The sequence below is a fragment of the Macaca fascicularis genome, chromosome X (assembly GCF_037993035.2).
Source record: "Macaca fascicularis isolate 582-1 chromosome X, T2T-MFA8v1.1".
Lineage (NCBI taxonomy): Eukaryota > Metazoa > Chordata > Mammalia > Primates > Cercopithecidae > Macaca > Macaca fascicularis.
In genome coordinates, this window is record NC_088395.1 from 27,436,594 (window position 1) to 27,460,730 (window position 24,137).

Genomic DNA, 24,137 nt, shown 5'->3' on the forward strand with positions numbered 1-24,137 from the left:
GGAAACACCCTAGATCACTGTGTAATCTAAAAGGAGTTCAGGAAGGACTTCAGAAAGAACTCGATCTAAAATCTCCAGTCAGAGAAACCCTTCAACTCCCAGGAATGTGCCTGCGGTAGTACTCCTGCCAAGCTAATCACTGGATGGGAGTAGCCTCTAGGAAGCATGATTTGGGAGGAAATAGGGCAATGATTTCAGAGCACAGTGCTTGGGGTCCTTAGTCAATTCTACTTCCTCTCTAAAAGGCACATTATCATGGCCACAATATCTACCTTGCAAGTTTATTGTGAAATTAGTAATAATGTAGGAAAATCACCTAGGACAATGTGCTTGGCACACAATGCATGCTCAATAAATCATGGCTATTGTCATATCTCACTTGTGAACACTTTATCATAACTATTCTATGGTATTCATAGGATATATACTCTTAACTTCTTCCTGCCAGGTGTTTTTATTAGTTTGCTAGGGCTGCCATAACAAATTTTCACACACTGGTAGCTTAAACAGCAGAAATTTATTTTCTCACCATTCTAAAGGATAGAAGTCCAAGATCAAGGTGTCATCAGAGTTGCTTTCTTCTGAGGCCTCTTTCCTTGGCTTGTTGACGGCCACCTCCTCCCTGTGTCTTCATACGTCCCTTCCCTTCCACGTGTCTGTGTCCTAATTTCCTGTTCTCCTAAGTGTATTAGTTGTATTGGACTAGGGCCCACACATACGACCTCATCTTACCTCAATTACCTCTTTAAATGCTCTATCTCCATAAACAGTCCCATTCTGAGGTATAAGGGGGTTAAGTCGTCAACAAATGAATTTTATCAGAACCCAATTTAGCCATAACAGTGTTATTTGCCATACTTTACAAATAAGAAAGCTGATCATCACAGGTGTCAAATATGTCTCAGTCACTCTTTTAATGAAAGGCAGGATCAGGATCTCTATATTCCTAAGGAAGGTCCATTTTCTTTTAATAAAAGTGCAGTATGAACCTGGCCTTTGTGCATACTTGGCCCTTGCAAGTAGAGGGAAAAGAGATAAGTTGACTCAGGCTAGTGGAATTGGACCCAACACCCACATAGTAAGAGAAGTCCTTAAATAGAGTTCCACACGTTTTTAATCAGTGGTTCACAATCGAGGGTGATTTTTGCCCTCTCAATAAATATTTAACATCTTCTAGATACATTTTTGGTTGTCACTACTGAGCCTGTGCTACAAGCATCTAGTGAGTAGAGGTCATAGATGCTGCTAAATATCCTACGATGCATAGGACAGTCCCCACAACTAATTATCTAGGACAAAATATCAATACTGGTAAATTTAAGAAACCTTAGGTCAGAGTAAGACAACTTGCTCATTGAATGTGGCTGTCCCCAGAAAGAGATCACCTTCTTTTAGCCATCTACGGGCTACAGTTTAGTATTGAAGGGGTGAGAAATTATATAGACTTATTTAGAAAATTTGGAATTCTGTCCTGACCATTCCTGGACATGAGCACATTTCTTTTCCCAGGCCAACCTTATTTGTATACCTGTGGGGAGCAACCTAGCAAAAATGGGACCTATGTGATTCAAACTTAATTCTAGTTACCTTTTATAAAAACATGCTTGTCCCTCTTACAACTGATCCTTCTAGATGAAAGGTTTGGGTGAGTGAAGGATATGACTGAAAAAAAGATCAAAGTTACAGTTAGCAGAATGGGAGAATCAGGTATTGTGGAGATAGAGGAAGAGCAATAACCTAATGCTTGGGGTTGTACAGGAGAAGGGAGGGCATTAATGATCTTTGTTTATCAGGACGGCCTCAGGAGCCTTCCTCCCCAAGGAAAACATTCTGGTGCAGCTTTCCCAAACAGTTGCAAGGACCTTCAATTTAACCAACTGCTGGGCTGGCCACTTGCAACCAGGTCAATCTAACCACCTTTCCCCTTTACCTTATAGAGAGGTCTATCAGAAACAACAGGAGATGATGCCAGCTCCTGCACACACACATGTGCACGTGTACCTCTTGATGTCAACCTCACCTTCAGTCTCAGTCATTCCTTGGAACACACTAATGTCATGTCCCCAAGCTGAGCAGGGACAAACAAGCATATTGAGTTGACTGCACTTTAGCAAATCTCCCAAACAAGGACTAGCCTCAATTATTTGAACTGAACTGGGAACCTTAAGGTTTAGCTGCTAGCATTCTCATCTTGCTTTCCTAACTGATGTAGGTACCATTTGGACGGGGCCACTCTACCAATTGTAAAAACTTTCTTTTCAAGGGCACCATTTATACTCTCAGACTGTACTTCTTGGGTAAGAGCCAGGCATTGTGGCTCTTTCCTGAAAACACTGTGACTTGTTCTTTAAAGGTGGTAAACGTTCAGCGCTTTTGACCTTCCAACACCTTAAAGAAAAGGGCTTAACTCTGAGGCAACAACATCCATAACAGGGCCCTCAGCTTTGTTATTACATTTGCTTTAGGGAAAGGACATTTGGTCTGTTATCCAGGTATACATTCTAGTTGACTGCTCTGCTTGCTGGGGTGAAGCATGGAGGGAACAAGGCTAGGTGACTCTTGTCACTTTTACAAATCTTCAATTCCCTCCCTACTTCTGCTCCTACTCCTCTAATTTCAATTTCACTCTTCACTCCTGTCATCTAGCACCCATTCCTTGGTTAACATGCCAGACATCACTCTACCCAAGTGTCTTCATTGCTATATGAGAGTTTATTTTTCTTTCTACATTTATGTTTTTATTTCAGTTGTGTCTCAGCAGGGCACAATACATACACATAGACTTATCCTCCAATCAGGACTGACTGTTTAATTTTTAATTTGTTATGTTGCTGTCAATTTGATCCAGAATATAAGATTATTAATTTGTGAGCACAACTTGTGATAGAAGTGGTTATAGCTGGCTTTATCTCTCATCTTCTTAGAAATAATTATACTACTGCTGCGGCTGCTAATGATTTTTAAAAGCTATTTCTTGAGTGCTAAACATGTTCCAGGTAATTTACATATAGTTTCTAATCTTTAAAACACGATGGAGAAATTGTAGCTAGAGGACAAAATAAGTAAATTGTCTAAGGTCACAGAACTGGTAAGCATCAGGGCCTGCATTATCATCAAGGGCTGTCTGAATATGAGGCTTTTGCTTTATCTTTTATATTGCCCTCTCCCTTTTTGTTGTTTAGAAAGTCACTAAGCCATTAAAGTTACTAGAAGTCATGTGTTCAAAGCTAAAACCTTGATGAGTCCAGGGCACCTCTTCAAAAATGCTCACCTGGATTTTATGGTAAATACAGGACCATTTCAAAATGTTTCTTCTTTTTGTATCATCAATAACATACTTAAAGTTACTTTTGAAGTTACTTCTAGAAAACTTAAAGATGAAATTAAACTTTCTTGACATGGTATCTTCTCAGTCACCATGGCTAGAGAGACTGAACATTTTGGTTAATTTTTCATTCACTGTATAGACAGTAAGGATTGCTCTTCTGCATTTTGTTGCCCTCTTAAATGTTCTCTTAATAGTAGGTTATGCCATCTAACGGCCAATTTGCTTATGCACCATTTTGCTTGTTACGCTGGTTTCCCTAACATTAAGTAGCTAAGACTAGACAAGGGCTCATAGAGGTTACACAGCTCCATGGAATGCCTGTCCTTTTCTCTTTCTTTTCTTTTTCTTTTTTCAAAAACATTTTATTTATTTTTACATCCCATTATATTTATATCCTTCTTCATCTTTCCTTATAAACTCACTGGGAAAAAGACAGCAAAAAATGCAAATATTCTCTTTTTTTCCCCTACAGTGTCGATTTTTTAAATGGCAGATTAAAACTAGCTGATAAGAGAAGAATAAACAGAAATAATATCAAAACAGAAATTTTTCTGAAGTGGGAGGATCACTCAAGGCCAGGAATTTCAGGACCAGCTGGGCAACATATTAAGACCCTATCTCTACAAAAAAAAAAATTTTAATTACCTAGGCACAGTGGCACATGCCTATAGTCCCAGGTACTCAGGAGGCTGAGGCGAGAGAATCACTTGAGCCCAGGAGTTTGAGGTTGCAGTGAGCTATGATCACACCACTGCACTGTAGCCTGGGCAACAGAGCAAGACTCTGTCTCAAACAAAAACAAACAAAAAACACAGAAATTTTCTTCTCTGTCTAGTTGTACTTAGCTGCTTTATTAAGGAACCAGTGCTACTTCCACCATAATAAAGAGTTAAGTATATATTTTCTCAAAACAAAACTCTGTCTATGTGTGTACTGTGGATAACCATCCCCTTGAAAGTCTAGCCAGATAGAAAACATGAAATGCTCTTCTAATACACTACATTTTCTGACATATAATTGCAACATGAATAATCCTATTACAATATTTAAATTAACTAAAATGGCTTGAGAAGTGTGAAAATGCAGTTTCCCCACTGTATCATGTCCTCTGCAATGTATATCTCCAGAGGTCATGGACTTTAGTAGACTTTATATCTGATGCAATTATTGTTTGTCATTTTAGGAATATACTCCCTTTGTAGCTTTAACAGAAGAATCTTTTAGTTTTGCATAAGCTGTGTCTCCTCTTGGAACAACAGTAAACTTAATATGGTCTCTTTTATTCTTGAACTTACAGGGTCATACTTAATTCCTGAATTTTATATTTCAGTATAAATATCACCAAATGGTAAAAAACAAGTACAGTGGTATTTTAAAATACAAAATAAATGTCTGTTTTAAAGAAAACTACATTTTCTATCTAAACAGACAGCTCATCTCATTCAAACAATAGCCCAAATTAATATTAATTCTAAATCTTCAAAATGGGAGAAACTGTTTTTCAGTTTAAGTGATTCTAGGAAAAAGAGACACAGTTAAATTGCTCCTCTAAAAATAAAATCTATTAATTCTTTACTACAACTTATTTTAAAAAATATATTTGCATACACTCTTTAGTAAAGCACCTTTCGTGTTACACCCCTGTTTATAGAAAAAAACTTTATGTACTGTGTGGTGATTTTAACACTTAGATAACTTTTTCATGGTCCAAAATGGTTTCTAGATATTAAATACTGCTTCATTCAGCACGATTTTTTGTGTATGTTAGTCTCTATAAATTACTATTTAAAACTTACTTGCTGCTTTGGGAAGGACAAACTTCATTAAGGAATCAGGAAATGACTTCAAAGTTATCAGTCACATTCTAGGAGTAGAAAGCACTCTGTTCTACTCACTCCCAAGATCCTAGAGAAAATTTTGCAAATACTACTGGACTGATGCTTGCCATCTCTTATCTAAAATAGTTATATTAGGCTGGGCACGGTGGTTCATGCCTGAATTCCCAGCACTTTGGGAGGCTGAGGCGGGCGGATCACTTGAGGTCAGGAGTTTGAAACCAGCCTGGCCAACATGGCGAAATCCCGTCTCCACAAAAAAAATACAAAAATTAGCTTGGCATGGTGGTGCATGCCTGTGGTTCCAGCTATGTGGGAGTCTGAGGCAGGAGGATCACTTGAATCCGGAAGGTAGAGGTTGCAGTGAGCTGAGATTGCACCACTGCACTCTAGCCTCGATGACAGAGTGAAACTCCAACTCAAAAAAAAAAAAAAAAAAGTTATATAAACAACCGCATAGACACAAGAAGAATGCCATGTGATCACAGAGGCAAAGTTTGGACTAATACAGCTACAAGCCAATGAACTCCAAGAATCCATGGCCACCCGTGGAAGGAAACTAGGAAAAGGTAAGGAAGGATGCTATCCAGTGTCTCAGAGGGGTCATAGCCTTGCTGACACCTTGATTTTGGACTTGCAGCCTCCAGAACAGTGAGAGAATACATTTCTATTGTTTTAATAAAAACAAATAACTGCACATTGTAAATCCAGCTTGCTTTTTTAATGAATGAAAGTACACTCTGAAAGCTACTTCCTTCCAATTACTTATATGCTGAAATTCTGTTGTATCTTTACAGAAATGTCTGAAGAGACTAACTTTTTTTATAGTTAACTTTGTCTTTTATATAAACTAAACTTTTGTGTTAACAAGGTGACTGAAGGAAAGAATACCATGACTAGAAGCATTATACAAGTAATGTTGTAGGCTTTTCAACTGAACTGTTATTGTTTCTAATATATACCTCTAGAACAAAACTACATTATTATCATCAACCTGGTTCTTCCCCATTCCAAACTAAGTCTTTCCTCCCCAAAGATGGTTTCCTCCCCCAAATCATGCTACAAATTAAGACTTTCTTGCTAAAAAGCTTATCACCCAGGTTCTGATTACTTTTTTTTTTTAAGATTATGAGAAATTTTGCTTTTACAGAATTAAACCCTCTTAACTCAGCGTATCTGTGATTTATCATTATAAGTTCACATGAAAAAGCTTGTGGAATCAGTCTTTTTAGCTCATTGATGTTTATAGAATTTTTGTTGAGCCACATGTTGAGGATGCTCCATACAGATTTTAGGAGCTAGGACGAGGTTTCTTCTTGGGGGATGTTTCATCTTCTTTATCTTCTTGTTTTTCTTCTTCATCATCTGGATGATCCACTAAACGAACCACACTGCTACCACTTGGGCTACCTGTTCCAATAGCAGCACAAGCAGAATAAGATGAAGAGAATTTGAAATCACCAGAAGATGTTCTTTTGGGAGAGTCTACTTTGTCTTCATGTTCTTGGGTTCTTTTAGTCTCCATAAATTCATCGTCATCTTCCAGTGGTAGCATAACTGCTTCTCCTTCTTGGGTTCTTTTAGTCTCCATAAATTCATCATCATCTTCCAGTGGTGGCATAACTGCTTCTCCCTCTTGGGTTCTTTTAGTCTCGATAAATTCATCATCATCTTCCAGTGGTGGCATAACTGCTTCTTCTGCATCTTCCATAAAACATATTTCTTCTTTCAGCTCCATTTCTTCTATGGTACCTGTGCAAACTACCATATTTTGCAGTACAGAATGTAAATTCTTCTGTATTTGACTTTGTCTGTCTCTCTCTTTTTCATATTTAATCTTCAATCCTTTGAATGTCTGAACATATTCAATCGATTCAAGTGTGTTATAAAACTTTTCAACTATATGTGAAACAAGAGACTTGATATTTTCCACTCTTATGTATTCAAATAGCTCAAGAATAGCTGAATTCAACATATTATACCGAGTTCCATTATCTAGAAGAGCATTTACAACTGGCTCAAAATGATTTCCCTTGATGATGTAATTATTATAAATTTCATCATTAAGGCTGATCATCCTTCTCATAAAGCGAAGAGCACACAAAATCAGGTGAGTATGCTTTGAATTCGTCAATATCAAGGCCTTTCTTAGCAAGTCTTTGTTCAAGATATAGTTTCTTATGTAGTATGTATGATGTTGTATACAAAATGTAAGTAGCTCCAAAATCAAAGCAAGCAGTTGTGCTGTTTGATTATTATTGGGGCAATTTTTGTTTTTGTCATATCCAACTATATCATCCTCCTCACAGTTGTGTTCTGAGGTGGCGGCCAAAAGTGGTGCTGTAAATTTATGCATGCAATGTTTGTAGAAGAAATGTAGAAATTCACTTCTTTCACTTTTCTCAGGTGTTGTCAGCATGTTGCGTGGATCAAGTAGAGTATGGAGAACTACCATCAAATGAACGGCACCTCCTAACTCAGGATCAGTATCACAGATCATTTGTTTAATTATTACATTAATGAAAAGGTCACTATCTTTGCACACCTGGGATTCTGAAATTATAAATTCTCGGATCCTGGATGGACTGTACTCCACTAGATAAGCACATATAACTGCAGCAGCTGACCTCACTTGCAAATCATCCCTGATCATTATGATTTTAAGAACAGGAAGAATTCCCAACTGTGTCAATGTTTCTAATAGTGCATCTTTGCTTTGAGGCTGTAATGCCTGAGAAAATGAACATAATTCCTTGAAAAAAATTAGCAATTCACACCGTCTATCATCATGTGTAGTCTCATCCTTTAACTGTGCAAAAACTTCATACAAAAATTTGTGATCTTTCTGCAGCATGCTTACTATCTCAGCCTTGTTGGATAAAATAAACGTTGTAAGTGTAGAAAGAAAATTGTCTTCAAATATGGAAGGCACAGGCAAAAGAATGTCATGAATGTACTGTACTCTGTATGTCTGATGTATTTTTTGCCTAAGTTCAGAGTTAGTTATTGGTATAACTTCCTTGAACTTTGCATCATTGGTCAAGAAGTCCCTATGCCTTTTTGGCTGATCCAAAGCAGGATCATACTCAAGGCATCCCACCACATCCATGATACACTCGTCAGAAAACATTATCTCAAACAGACATGACTTGTTGAGGGATAAAATTCCCTTAATAATTTCATGCAAACGGTATAAACCTTCAGTGTTCTCTAGGTTTTCACAAGTGTGGAACAGTTGCAGTAGTTTTTGAATATAAGCCTCATTTTTCAAGATCAGAGCCAGTCTTTCTCTACGGATAGGTGAGGCGAGAACTGAGTTAACTATGTTAGCAATTTGATCAAGTGTATTGAGTTCACAGTCAGGCAGCACAACCGTATTACCAATTACTGACATTTCATCAAAGTCTTCTTCTGGTTCATCTGAAATGTTCTGTGTGATTTGGACAGACGGATCCTTACCTTGAACTTGACAAATTTCTTTCCAAATATCCTGGCAGCCGGCTGGATCCTGGAAATTCAGCACCAAACCATGGTTCTCAGCTTCATACCAAACAATTAGTGTCTCTTCATGTTTCCGATAGGGCCTGTCTGGAGGTATCTGTGACCGCAGGATGACTGACCCATCTGAATCTGACCGAACAAGCAGAGACATGCCCTGGAACTGCTCGTCGTAGGTGGATGAGACCTGACCGGTGCCTAGATTGTTCCATTCCTGGTCTTCGTTCAGGACATAGACGTTTACACCGTACTTCAGGTCTGCCATGGCGTCCTCTGGCCTCGCCCCGTGAGGTCTGGTCTCCCAGGCACTGCTTCCGGTACAGCATAGAAGCGGCTGTTGTTTTGACAACGATGGTGGCCGAGATGGCACCCCTGATAGAAGACTGCGAATCAGTAGCGGCTAGAGGGGCGGAGCCAAGGCTTTGGAGAGGTCGGAGGGCGGCAGGGTTCCTTCCTGTTCCCTCTGGAGGCCCTGTTACCTCTCACTTTCCACTTTCCCCCACCTCAAGCACCCTGAATCTTCTCTCCATTACCCCCCAATCCCCCATCCCCTACCGTCTCTTAAAAAGCGAGTCTCAGGCCGGGCGCGGTTCGCTCACACCTGTAATCCCAGCACAGCACTTTGGGAGGCCGAGACGGGCGGATCCCATGAGGTCAGGAGTTCGAGACCAGCCTGGATAAAATGGTAATACCCTGTCTCTACCCAAAATACAAAAATTAGCTAGGCGTGGTGGCGGGTGCCCGTAATCCCAGCCACTCTAGAGGCTGAGGCAGGAGAATGGTTTGAACCCGGGAGGCAGAGGATGCAATGAGCCGAGATCACACCATTACACTCCAGCCTGGGCGACAAGAGTAAGATTTAGTCTTAAAAAAAAAAAAAAAAAAAAGAAAAAAAAGCGAATCTCTTGGACTGTTCTCCATTGTCAAGAAAAGCGTCATTCTGGCAGGAATCTTGTGATTTCCCCAGAATTCTTCCCCAAAAGAATGTGCCTATGTAATCATTATTATACTTGTTTAAAGGAGCTGCCACCAAGTTTACAAATGGAAGCTTAGAAATTAGAATATGATTTTTCTATAAAGGGTTTTGTTTCTCTAAAACATTTTCACTCATCAGGTATTTGGGAATGGAGCCTTAGGAATTTTGATAAAAGAAACTTTAATCACCTGTGTCCTGACAAAGTTCACATTTCACATTCTGTGTCAAGAAAAGGCTGGTCCAAAAAAGAAGCAGGAGCAAGTGACCTATAGACCATTAGCAAAAATCAGAGAAATGGTATTCAGTCTTCCCAATAAGGCTTGGCATGAATCTGTATTATTCACTTATACATCCTTTGGAGAGGATTGTTTTAAGAAGGAGTTGGTTAACTCCTCTGGTCTGTTTAGCTCATCCTAAAGCTCTATCTTTTAGCACAATGGGGAAAACATTTCCCCAACTTTTCCCACTCCATAAGGACACTCCTCATCCGTAGGTAAGGACTGGGCCAGAGGAAAACTGTGAGTTGAAATTAGCCAACAGTGAGTATTGGCCATCACAGATCAATTATTTTCTTTCTTTTCTTAATAATGATAATAATAACCACAGCAACTAATAATACTTGAATGCTTATTATGTTCAAGACACTGACAAGAACGTTAGAGCTACTTTCTTACTTAGTTTACGTAATGATCCAATGGTATAGGAGTATTAGTAATCTTTTTAGGATCAGGAAATAAACTTAGAGAAGTTAAATAAATTGCCAAAGGTCACACACTAATAAGTTGAGGAACTCTGTGTTCAACATGTCTTTCTGCTTCCAAAATTGGTTTTCTCAGTCATTGAACTATGCTATCCCCTTCTTTTCTTGGCCTTCATTACACTTTATTTCACATTTCTTCCATCTATATAATTTGTAATCAACATAAAATTATCAAGACAAGATGGAAGTCACGCACTTCCTCCTTTAGATCCACATCTGTGTATATAGCCAACTGAAAAATAGAAGCTTGGATATGGCAACTCTGTTAAATATAATTTTAATAGTAGCCAAGTTGATTTTTGATGTAGCAGCAAGTTTTGCAGTTTTCTTTTAAAACATATTTTTCCAAAACATTAACCCTGTTATTGCAAGGGAAAGCTAAGAATTGGGGCACATCAAGCACATTTGGACTTGAAGAGTCCTATTTGTAGCAATCACTTCATTTTACATAGCACTGGAGATGTGTGACAATTCTCAAGTAGAAAAGAAAAATTTCCACACACCTCTTTTGTAATATGGCCTATAGTAGATTATAATTCAAGAATATTACTTATGACAGTACAGCTGAGGCTCTTGGGTAATTGAATGCAAAATGACAATTATTTCATAGGAAAATTTAAATGAATGCCAGGAGACTGCTGGTTTAGAAGCATTTACAAATTATAAATAATATTTAAACATAAAATTAATAAATGACATATGAGAATGATATATGTACTAAATAATCTTTCAACACGACAGAGTGTGCAAATACACAACAATAATACGACATGCATGCTAATGGTCTAATTTTTTTTTCTCTGCTGTGTTTATATTGAAGTCTCTGTCAGAATCAATTGTAATACTGTCAATCCCTTGAATATGCCTTCAAGTTCCATTCTCTGAGAGACGTTCAGCACAAATCTCTGTGTCCTCACAATTTCATCACTGGGAGTTTCCCTTAGGCCAACTAAGGTTCCTTTATCTTAATCAGGTTAACTAAAGTCTCTACGATCTGAAAGTCTTATATTCACATTTCTTAGTGCTATTTCTGCAGTAGTTTCTTTCAGTTCCTATCTTTATTTGGTTTGATAAGTAGAGCAATGTCCTGTTTTCTTCATCAGTTAACTTTTTTTTTTTTATTTTTATAGTTGTTTTACAGGGAGCAAAGTAATAAGAATAAAATATTCTAGGAGCTGTGTAAATCCTTTAAATATACATTATTTATTTTTCATTTAGTCCTCATAAAAATTGACCTAAGAAAAATATTATTACTACCTTATTAGAGAGGAAAAAACTTGAAACTCCAAAACTGAGTCAAACATTTGGTTCAAACCCCTGTCGTAAGTGATGATGCCAGAACTTGAAACCAGTCCTTTTATAGTTCCAATTCTGCACTTTGCCCTTCCCAATATGCAGTGTTCTCTCTCAGACAGTATATAAATTTTTATAGCAGATGTTTACAACAATGTAGTTTTTATTCCAACTATGACTGTTATTTGGTGTTTCTTCATTTTATTATGTGAATAAAAATATTTGAGGCCTGTTCAAAATAAAAATGTGTAGACTGAGTCTTAAGATTAAGAATCCCTCTTTTGTTTTGCATGCTTGCCCCTCTCACATTTCCTCCCTATGACCATAGGGTAGTAAGATTTAGTTCTTCATGACTCTGTTCTAAAAATAAATACTTTTACCCGAGGATCTTGTAATTCATCCATATCTTAAGACCACTGGGGTTTAATTTTTACACTTGATCTTAGCCAAAAGGCTGAGAAGCAATGGGTTTAATTTTTATATTTCCAGAGTTCTTTAGAAAACAAAAAAGGAATGAGTCACACATTTCTGAATTTTAGGTACAGTAAACTCACACAAAATGTTTATGCAGTCACTTGCCACATAAAGACATTTAGGTCAACAATGGACCGCATATATGACGTTGGTCCCATAAGATTATAGTGAAACTTAAAAATTCCTGTCACCTAGCTGTCATAACATTGCAGCCCAATGCATTACCTTATCTATGTTTAGATATGTTTAGATACATAAATTTTACCATTATGTTGTAACCGCCTATAGTATTCAGTACAGTGACACAGTGTGCAGATGTGTAGCCTAGAAGAAAAAGCTATACCATATAGCCTAGGTGTGTAGTAGGCTATACCATTTGGGTTTGTGTAAGTATACTCTATGGCATTCACACAATGACAAAATTGCCTAAAGATGCATTTCTAAGAACATATCCCTGTCATTAAGGGACACATGACTATATATGAAACATTTTGATGTCTAAATATTCTATCTATAAGAGGACAGAGCATTTCATAGTGGGAAAAACAAAGTGATTTTTGGTTTTATGGAATGGCATTAAAATATGGTTATTCAAATGCATCTCATCTAAAATTTTCAACTTCAAAATAATTAGTGTAAAACACACCTACATGTTTGCTGCAAGTTTTCTAGCTAACTTATTCTGTGGAATGTTGCCTTTTATGGCATATCTTATGGGAATATCTGAAACGCAAGGCAAGCAGTGTCAACTCCATCTTTTCTGTGGCTCAGGTGAAAAATATGGAGTCATTCTTGACTTTTCCCTTTTTCTTACTCCCCACATTCAGTCTTCTAATATATACTGTCTGTCTGACTTTCAAAAAGTGTTCAGAATGCTGCCACTTCTCATCACATTTGTTATGATTATTACTACCAGTGACAAAGCCACCATCATCTCTAGTTTGCAAATTTTTAGTAGTCTCTTCTCTTAGCTTCCACCTTTTCCCTACACTAGTGTATTTTCAACACAATAGCCAGAAATGATTCTTTTAAAACATAAGTCACGTTCTTCCACTTCTTTGCTAAAAATTAATGTTTTTACCTTAGAACAAAAGCCAACATTCTAAGTAGAGTCTATCCATCCCAATAGGATCTGGCCCCTTTGATCTACTTGAGCTCTTCACCTAGTAGTCTCTTTCTTCTTTATTCTGCCCCAGCAACACTATCTACCTTGCTGTGTCTGAAGTACATTGGGCACACTTGCCTCAGGACCTTTGTATCTGTCCTTCTTTCTACCTGGAACACTCTATTTCTCAATGTCTATGTAACTAACACCCTCATTTTCTTAAAAATTATTCAAATGTTCTTGTTTTTCTAGTGACACCTTCCCTTAACCACCTCTTTAAAATTGCAGGGGCTTCCCATTCCAACTCACCCATCACTTTTCTTCGATGTATATTTTCTCCATAGTACTTAGCATCATGTGATCATTTTGAATTTCATTTATTCTGTTTTCTGAAACCAGACTATCAACTGCATGAAGGCTGTGATTTCCTTATTTTGCACACTGCTCTGTCCGTAGCATTTACCATAGGCATGGTACACGTAGTTTCTCAGTAATTATTTGCAGTATAAATGCATGAATAAATAAACATTCTTTATAGAATGATTTCCAATAATCCATTTATTTATTCCACGAACAGTCATTGAGAAACCCCTATGGTCAGGCCCTATACCGGGCACTGGGGATGAAACGGTGAATTTGAACTTTATGTTCAGTCCTCTTATGGAATAGCTAGATAGTCTTATCAGGATATATTTTTAATTTACAAAATACATATATCATTTCTTCTGATACCTAAATTTCATCTTTTTCGATAATTTTCTTTCTGTTGATGGTAACCAAGGAAACAATACTTTACATTTTTAGACTTTCAGTTGCATGAAAGCTAGTGTATTGAATAAGCTGGATGTTTTCCTCTATGTTCTGTCAAATATTCCTTCCCCAACCCTGAGAGAAATCTCAGGTAGAAACTGCAGCATTTCCATCCACTCTCAAGTGTTGAAAGAACCGTTATTTTCTAGTATTAAAATGTTCAACCCATTTCAAACTTCTGTTTGACCAAATCAAGTTCATGGACAAGACCAGAATCAAGAGATGGAAAAGTATACTCCACCTAGACAGGGAGATCATAGCAAACTTATATAAGAAAGGGTGTGGGTAGAGGGAAGAATGAAGAATTGGGAACAATGTTGTATTTTTTCATAAGCTTGGACAAGTACAACCAAGAACTTCCCTGGGCAAAGAGAGATGTATGATTACTCTATATAGAGAGTATTAGAATGTGTGGACCCTTAAAATCTTCTTTCATTCTCAGGTGAAAACATCATCCTGTTATGTGTGCACTGCAGCAGTACTGGCTTTTGTCTTCCCAGTGTCTCAGAGGTAAGAATCATGCAAGTATTTTCTTGGATCCATAGGCAGTTTCTGTTAGCACTAGTACATTCTCAGTGCTAGTTGTACGCGTGGCTTCCTTGGAAGCTCCAAAATCTGCTCACACCTCATGAGCTAAGGAGAGGAAAGAAAAAGGGTAACATTCTTTTAACCTCATGTAAATTTTAGGCGCTGACTTTCAGTGCCATGTTCTCTCTTTTTTCTTCTGTTCAAATAGTTACTTCCAGACTCATTTCCAGTTTTGTTTTAAATTCTGTAATTCATAGATCTTTTCTTCTCTATTTGAATAGACTATGCTACTTCCTCTTCCTGTCTTGATCATCAAGAATAACATTAGCTCTCTGCTTACTAATTACCCTATAGCCATGTTGTATAAGTACTAGTAATGAGCATAATTTGGAGTTAAAAATACTCAATTTTTGCCTAGAGATAGAATCATCTTCATTTCTTCAGTATAGTATGAGGTCTATTTATGTCATACAATATATATTTTCATTTTATAAGGAGCAGTCTATTTCATCTTAACATTTTTGCCTTAATTCAATTAACATTTAAAGGGGTGCCTTGAATATATTTGATATATGATGAGAAAATTGAATTGAGTCAGAAACAGAAACAAATTTCATGATAAATAGGGGAAATCTAAACACTTTGGCTAGTCTTGATATTGGACATGTTACTACTTGTGTGAAGATCTTGTTCATTCTTCCTGAAAAATAACCTTTTGTGTTTTGTTACCGCTTGCTGGTCTGCTATCACTTTCCCTTTTTTTTTTTTCTGAGACGGAGTTTTCACTCTTGTTGCCCAGGCTGGAGTGCAATGGCTCGGCTTACTGCAACCTCTGCCTCCCAAGTTCAAGTGATTCTCCTGCCTCAGTCTCCCAAATAGTTGGGATTATAGGCATGTGCCTCCCTGCCTGGCTAATTTTTTATTTTTAGTAGAGACTGGGTTTCTCCATGTTGGCCAGGCCGGTCTCGAACTCCTCACCTTAGGTAATCCGCCCGCCTTGGCCTCCCAAAGTGTTGGGATTAGAGGTGTGAGCCACCGTGCCTGGCCTGATCTGCTATCACTTTTTTAAGCAGGAGGGCTGACGTAGTGTAAGAATGTATTTTTGAATTACACATTAAAATCATTCAGAAAAAAATCAAACATTTGTTTACAGTTAATTAAAATTATAACTTTTAAAACTTCTAATATAAGGGGTTTATCAAATATGTAGGTGAGAACAAATGTTCTCTAGAAGAGAATTTAGAGGAAAGAGAGTTTATCCAAAGAACAACTTGCAAACCAGGGAGATACAGCCTTCAATGTAAAATGAAATTGCATTGTAGAAAATAAAGGGAGGATTTGGCTTTCATAGAGAAAGTTCGCACCCAGGTTCCTATTCAGGACCTTTATGCAAATGAAGGATTCCAACTTGCTTAATTCTGATTAATTGATCCCTGCTGAACTCTAATTGGTCAATACTTGCTGAGTTTGATCCATTGATGCAGGCCATATACTATTGGTAGGTTCAGGCCATGTGAACATAAACAGTCAGCTATGAAAGTCCCAAAGTTAAACAGACGTGGATTTTCTGGGAATTCAGAGTATGTGTGGGGTCTATAGTGAGCAAATGGCCACTTGGCTCTATTTTAGATTTAGGACTAGTTAGCCACTCAGGATTCCTCTTGATAGATTGGCTCTTTCAGGGCCATATAGGTGATACATACAGTATCATGTAAAACCAAGATAAAAATTCTTAGTACTCATATATATTGCATGACCTTTTAAGTACAATAATTGCATTGGTTCCCTATGTTTTAGATGGCTCTTAAGCACTATATTTATCATAAAATGTGACCTTATAAAGTGAATTTTGATGAAGATTTTATGCCTTAAAAATGCCTGTGTTTGTGGGCTTGTTGTTTGATTGGTTGGTTGATTACTGAGAGTAGGTAGAGCAGGGTAGTTGTGGTTTACCCATTCGATGTCATTAACACCACATTCCCTGCTTGTGGCAATCAAAAATATCTTCAGTCAGGGCCAAATATGCCCTGGGTGAAGGAGGCAAAATCACAGTTGGTTGAGAATGACTACTAGTAATAATTTTCAGTTCTTATCATCTACTAAGTTTTTAAAATGCAAAAACTAGTTCTCAAAAGACAAATTGTATGGTCTTCTTTTCATGTCTGATATAGTAAAACCAGCTTATTTGAATTTTTGTGGCTCAAGATTTCTCTTAATCAGGATTTCTTCATATTTACAGTAATACAATACTTGACATTTATCATCAGGCCCTCTCCAGAAAAATAATTAAGAAGTGAATTTGTGTTTTAGCAATTCCCTTTTGTTTTCTTGCAGTCCGTTCTCACAGCACCCAGAGCTTGCATACTCCTTTCTATAAATCTACATTATTTAGCATTCTACCAGGCCCCACCGTCTCACCCCATCTCCTACCTTTCTCCCCACACCTTGTTCCAGCTCACTGTCCTTCTTGCATATCTTTTTCTCTTCTAAGGGATGCTGACCGGAACTCCGCGCCCTTATATTTTCATATCTCCTTCCTCATCGTTCACATTGCATTTAAAAAATCAGTCCCTCAAAAAAGTATTTGCCCACAAAATCTGAGGCAGCAAACCCTTCTCTTCATACTCTAGCATTACCCTATTTCAGTTTCTCAACAGAACTTTCTCAATCTAGAATTATCACATCATTTAGTTACTTTTATTGTCTTATTCTGCTCTCATCCCACTCCCCCAGCCCAAAAAAGCCAAAGATAGGTCTTGGCCCATCTTACTTTTTTCTGTATTGCATTATCTAGAAGACAATAGGCGTTCAGTGACTATTACGAATGAATGCATCAAAGAATGTGTAAAAATCACTCTTTCTGTTATAGTGGAAATATTTCATGATAAAAAGAATTCGTTTCCTCCTCATATTATTAAAATCTATAGTATCTTTGGTTTGGTATCTGATTTCATTAACCTGTTTTTTTTCAGGTTCTTTCTTAAACTTATTTCTGGATGAGGATAAGGAGGTTAACAAACTTATCTGAATTTCCACAGCGAGTAAATATTCTGAGCTGATTTGAACCCTGGCAGTCAGACTCAAGAACCTGTGTATGTAAGCTCCTTGCTACAAGACATATCATCATTCTCTTTCCCTTCTCTTTAAATAGGTACTGAAGCCACATTATATGTCTGCGTTATAAAATCATCAAGTTAGAATCTTAAGCATTTGGACAGGCAATATATGTCTCCATATATCTCTTCCTATCCCCCATACCCATCTTTTTCTTCTTAATAGTACACATAGAGGACAATTAAATATAAAGTGCTTCTACTTCATGATCTCTCTTCCTTAAAATATTTACCCTCAAAGTATAACTATTCTTTTTTAAAAAATTTTACTTGAAGTTCCGGGATACATGTGCAGAACTTGCAGGTTTGTTACATAGGTAAATGTGTGCCATGGTGGTTTGCTGCACCTATCAACCCGTCACCTAGGTATTAAACCCCATATGCATTAGCTATTTGTCCTGATGCTCTCACTCCTCTTTCCCCCGCTGACAGGCCCCAGTGTGTGATGTTCCCCTCCCTGTGTCCATGTTTTCTCATTGTTCAGCTCCCATTTATGAGTGAGAATATGCGGTGTTTGGTTTTCTGTTTCTGCGTTAGTTTGTTGAGGATGATGGCTTCTAGCTTCATCTATGTCCCTGAAAATGACATGATCTAGTTCCTTTTTATGACTGTATAGTATTCCATGATGTATATATACCACATTTTCTTTATCCAGTCTATCATTAATGGGCATTTTAGTTATTATGTTTGCTTTAAATAGAGGTGAACTGACTTTAAATTTTATTCTCCTTTTTTTTTCCTCATGCCTCTGACTGTGATAAGCTTTATTTGAAGCATTAGTTTCACAGCTGTGTGCTACTTTAATTTACCTTCAGTACTATCTTGACCCTTTCGCTTTTTGCAACACTTTTTCTTTCCAAACGTATTTTTTTCTTTCTATATTTTTTCCCACTCTGAACTCATAAGAAGTCTTTGTAGACATAGTTTTCATAGTAATTTGTTTCTTGTATTTATTAATAGGGTTATTCTTTGTGATAATTACGTTATGGAGCATGTCAGTCTATTTACTTACACGATATCACTTCTAATGCATAGGAAGAACCATTTCTAAAAATTTTGTATATGAAAAACCATTTCTAAAATTTTTCATTTGATATTATCTAATTGATAACTTTGTTCTTGCTCTCACACATATAAGCAAATGCCGTCCACAGCTATAACTGGATTGTCTAAACTGGTTTTATTATCCTGAACAGTTATTCTTTTTGCTTTAATTTTAAAGACCTCCGATATGAAGATGTAACAACTTCCACAGACAGCATTTTCTAATATCTTTCAACTTACATCAGTGAGATTCTTTTTTTTTTTTTTTTTTTTTTTTTTTGCCTTTTCTCTTAAATAAACCTTCCTGTTTTACTTTCTTCCTATTCTCTTTTCAATGGCAGGGTCAGAAAATGAGAGCTCACGTATATACTAAATTGCTTTCTTTCATCTGAAGTTAAGTGCTCGTCTTTCCAGGCCAAGCATATCTGACCTTACCATGGCATTTATAATTTCTTTGGTAACTGACTATTAATCTACCTTTTTGGGGTTGCATTTTTTTATCTTCACAACAACTAACTATAGTTGCACATCTAAAAGAGAAATATCATTCTAATATACAGTAATTCTAAATATCTTTACAGAAATCCCCATTATTCTAAAATTATACATATCTAATTATCCAATCTCAATGCCATGTGTACTTCTGTTGCCTTCAGCAATATTAGCCTGCTTTTCACTTTAATTCAACAATGGAAATAAGAGAGGAAGAATATGCGTTTTTTGCAATATTCTTGAGGTTGCTCTGGGCGTATACTTATGGGAATCTTTGCCATTTATTTAGAATAAGTAGCAAAAGGAAGCAAAGAAAAATGATAAGGCATATCCATTCCCTAAGGGCTCTAATGTTTAGGCTCGATTGGAGTCCCGAGGGTATTTTAACACCTAAGTCCTCTGACTATAAATGTGTCCCTCGGGTATTTTCAGTTATTTCAGGGAAGTGTCAGTTGCTCATTGTACAAGAAGCAATTATCCCCAGGCAGAAAATAGTTCAAAGAAAGAAAGGAAGAAACCTAGTTAGTGAAACAAGGGACCAAAAGAAGAAAGCTTACAAGGAAATGAAAATTAAAAAGCACATTGAAAAAAGTGCAATGATATATATTTACTATTTATTTTATATTCAAAAGATAAATATAGATATAGTGGCATATAGCTATATTCATCTATATCTACATTTGCATCCATATTTTTATCCCACCCACATATGCATACATATCCAGATCCACATTTCTGTCCTTATCTGTGTCTGTGAGAGGATGCAAGCTTGATGGTTAGGAGCCCAAACACAAAAATAGATACCTTGAGTTGAAACTCAGACTGTATCAGGCACTAGTAATGTGACATGAACAATATTCTTACTATGTCTTTGCCTCAATTTCTACATCTTTAAAGTGGAACTGTTACCTACTTCATTTGGTTGTTATGGGATTAGAAGAGGTAATAGGTATAAAACACAATGGTTACTGGTGAAGTTATTATTTAAACATGTTGGTTCATGTTAAAATCTTACACCTGAATAGCAACAAAAATGTTCTTTAATGTATTATACTCCTTTTAAAGGAAAATGGGTCCAAGAAATTACAGGCTTTTTGTTCTTATTGGTTCAATGGTTAGATATTAAATGCACATTTATCAAGTCTGGGATGTGTTTATGCACTGTTTAGAGTTCTGAGGGAGTGACACAAAAGACACCAATGACTCCTACCTACTTGTCTGGCCCAGGCACTATATGAAGTGAAGGCAGTAAAGGAGAACCTCAAAAAAGGGACTCTATGAATCGCTCTGGGCCTTGGAGGCTTTGGAAGAGGGGCTGCTCTAAGGTTCCTTTTAGAGCAAGACAGTGAGTGCTATGTAATAGGAGTCCTCCTCAAGAAACCATGGCACTCCAGGTGATCTTGCCACTTTTCAGTGTCTCTGATTTTAATTGGTTTTATTTTGAAAATAGGTCAAGTCACTTGATTTCACTTACAGCTTGGGGCCAGAGTCGATTTTTTCATGAGTTACTACTTAAACAAAATGACTTTAAATTGCTGAGGACACTAGGATTATGTCACTCACTTCCCTTAGAGGTAAGTACTCTACTTTGAGTTGGGAAATTTCCTGCAAGGACATTTTGATCACCAAAGTTAAGTTTCCAAAATCACATATAATTTTTTTAGTTACTAATTCACTTTTCAAAAGTTTACGATTTTGCTAGTTGTTTCCAGACTAGAGCCAATTTATATTTGAAGATATTTACATGTCTCTTATAAACAAATGTCACATTCATTTTCAAGGGTCTAACAATTTTGCAAAGTACATTCTTCCCCCATGAAGGTTGAAGAGCACAGATGAGCAGCTAATCAATCATATTGGGCTTGTAATACTCAGAGGTTTAGTCCTGGATTTGTTTTGGATTATTAGTGTGTCACTTGAACAGGTCATCTAACTCCTCTTTTACCTCAGTTTCCTTTGTGCTGTGGCTGGAATAATAATAAGACTTCATTTTTGATACTATACTTGGAAAATAAAATTTAAAATATTTTTGCATCTAAATTTTGCAATACAAGTGCTGAAAATATCAGAAAATGGATTTCATGCCCAACTAATGAAATTAATTGCAGTAGTGTTTATATGCAAACCAACACATTGTTGATGATTAGACATTTAAAACTGGAACTGATATTTATGAAAGTTAAATGAAGTTATTTCAAAGATCCAGTGAGTATTTGTTGACTGCTTCCTATGAGGCAGTAAATTTGCTGGTGACTCAGTGGTGAACGCAAAGATGAATGCCCACCCTCTGTCCCTCTCAAATCTTATGCCTGGGAAGGGAGACAATTAAGCGCATTATAGGGGCACATGGGACAACCTAAACGTATCAGGGAAGTCTTCTCAGAGAAGATAATGATTAAGTTGTGACTTGAAGTACAATAATTAGTATTATAGATGTGTATGGGATGGGGCGGCGGGTATAAAAGGGACAAGAGGAGAAGGGATTGCAACTAGAGAGGAAAGAAAAACAGGTATTAGATCATAAAAATTATGTAACCGAGACTACTTGAGAAAATGAATATGGCAGTATCCTATGGGCACTCTGTAGTGAATGGAGAAGGAAAACAAGCTGCGGTCTTAATAAAAAAGTTATAGAAATCTTAGTGAGAAATGGTTGTGATCTGAGCTGCAATGTTAGCAGTGACGATAAGGAGAAGTTGATAAATTCAAGAAATATTTAAAGGTTTTAACTAACAGAACTTCCTGATTGATTAGAAAGAAGGTGAGCAGGGCAAGTAGACACACAATACAAGAAAATTACCAACTTGGTACATGCTGATGCCTTTCAATTAGAAAGAAGGGCGTATTTAGGGGGAAAGACAAATTTAGTTTGGATGAATTGAGATTGAGGTACATATACAGAATATCATAATAATAGAGGTGTGGTAGGGTACAATGGTTATTTAATCTTTTCACTCCATTTGTGTGAATGTGACCTAATGATGATCTGCTGAGAGCATTTGGAAGGACTTTAGAAATGATGGACTGAATATTTTCATGCCATGGAGCTGTTTCACCGGAAAAGCTTAAGGTAACTCTCAAGGCTAAAAAGAGAGTTATCAATGCCCAATAAGAAAGAATCACTGCAAAATTGGCAAGTTACATTAATTTTACCTTCTCTGCTACTTTTTCTCTTGCAGCATTGTTTTTCTTTCTTTTTAGATTTGTCTCTGTTTAATTCTGGAAAATCTTTACCAATATATAAACAGATAAAAACTGTGTTTTATAAGTTGTGGATGGCCAAATTGAGAAGTGTTGCACTCCTCTTTTTTCTACTGCATACAGTGTTACTTCCTAGGACAAGTTCAAAGTAGGTAACTCATTGAAAGAAGGATGATAGATTTTGTGTTCTCTCATTACCTTTCAATTCCTAGAAATAATGATGAACAAAAGCTGGACTTGTTTCCCCAGATCTCCTGCCTTTCTTTTCCTGAAAGGAATAGATGTATACTACACCATTTCCTGCTTTCATTAAGTAGAATTAAAATAGCATGGTGACTGACCTGGACAGGTCTGGAATTTGATTTCCTTGTTCTGAACAAGAATGATTCTAGGCAAAATTAATTAAAAAAAAAAAAGACTTATTTTCAGTGTTTCTGTGTTTCTCTTTAGCTGCCTTACTTAGACTTTATTTTGACTTCTTTCTGTGCAGGCATTTGCCCAGTCCTCTACTGCTCACCCAATGCTCTTTTAAACCCTTACTCTAGAACTTCTCCAAACCCATTTTTCCATCAAATCCTGCATCTACTGTATTTTAGGGGGTGATACAGTGTATAGGGAAGGAGGAGGAAACTCTATGGGCTTTTTGTAAGTAATGCGAAATGAGAGGGGACAGTCATTCAAAGACAACTAACAAGCCTCAAAATTGTTCTACATCTTAAACTTCAAGTAAGCCTTCTATACTATATCTTTCAGTTCTTTTTAGAATGAAAATGCCTAGAATATGGATTGTTAGCTCATCAAGTAGGGATATGTGGTCTGGTTGCCATGACCCCATTGATTTAATTGAGTTCACTCCCAACTATGATTCTCAATGAATCGTTAGTCTCATGTGTCCAATTCTGCTATGTCATTCTCTTATTTTGGGAATGGATATTTTTAGGCTTGATATCCAAGAAAGCAGTTTCTCTCCCAGTTTTATGCAGAGCTTAAAATGTTGTTAACTCTATACCTCCAGGTAAGGCAGAAATTGCATACTAAAGTAAAGTATTAACACTCACCTCTACTTTGAACAGTAGCAGTTCTAATTATGTAGGATGCAAATGATTAAAGATCATTTTTAAAATGTAAATGTAACCCTCTTGTTTTTAAAGCATATACAAGCTGCAGAGTAGTTTTATGTATAAAAGGTGCTTTTTAATTTGCCTGCTAAGAAGAGAAAGTTGGCTTTCACTAGAGCTATTTAATTCTTTAAGGATAATGAAATATCTGAAGGCATCTCTAGTTAGATTTAAGAGAAATAAAGAATGTCTCACCCATAAAGAGTTTGGATTACATTTGCTTTCTTTGTGTGAAAGATACATAATTCATAAGCTAATGAGTTGTAAAGGTCTTCTCAAAAGTAAAATTGTATTATCGCTCCCAAGGGTAAAATAGACAAACTATTCTGTAATAACTCATTCAAGTTTATTTTATCATAAAATGTTAAACATAATTCCCTCTTTTTAAATGTGCCATGAGAAGAATGCCAAGATACAGAGAACTTAGGAATTACTAGAGCCAAAGTGGAAAGAAATCCTATGTGATATTTTACATTTTTTGTTTTCTGATGAAGAGGAAATTCAATTTTTAAAAAATTAGGAATAAAAGCATTGATTGTTTAGCTCTAAAAGATAACTAAAA

The 24,137-nt window shown here is 36.7% G+C and overlaps 1 protein-coding gene and 1 pseudogene across 1 annotated transcript; one reads left to right on the forward strand and one right to left on the reverse strand.

Annotated features, from left to right (window-relative positions):
- Window positions 1-5,862: 5,862 nt before the first annotated feature.
- Window positions 5,863-8,977, reverse strand: PPP4R3C (protein phosphatase 4 regulatory subunit 3C). Its single transcript, XM_005593209.5, has one exon. The coding sequence runs from the start codon at window positions 8,924-8,926 to the stop codon at window positions 6,455-6,457; it is 2,472 nt and encodes an 823-aa protein (XP_005593266.1). The 5' UTR covers window positions 8,927-8,977; the 3' UTR covers window positions 5,863-6,454.
- A 35-nt stretch (window positions 8,978-9,012) lies between these two features.
- LOC102138623 (radixin-like) overlaps window positions 9,013-24,137 on the forward strand; it is a 56,135-nt pseudogene continuing 41,010 nt past the window's right edge.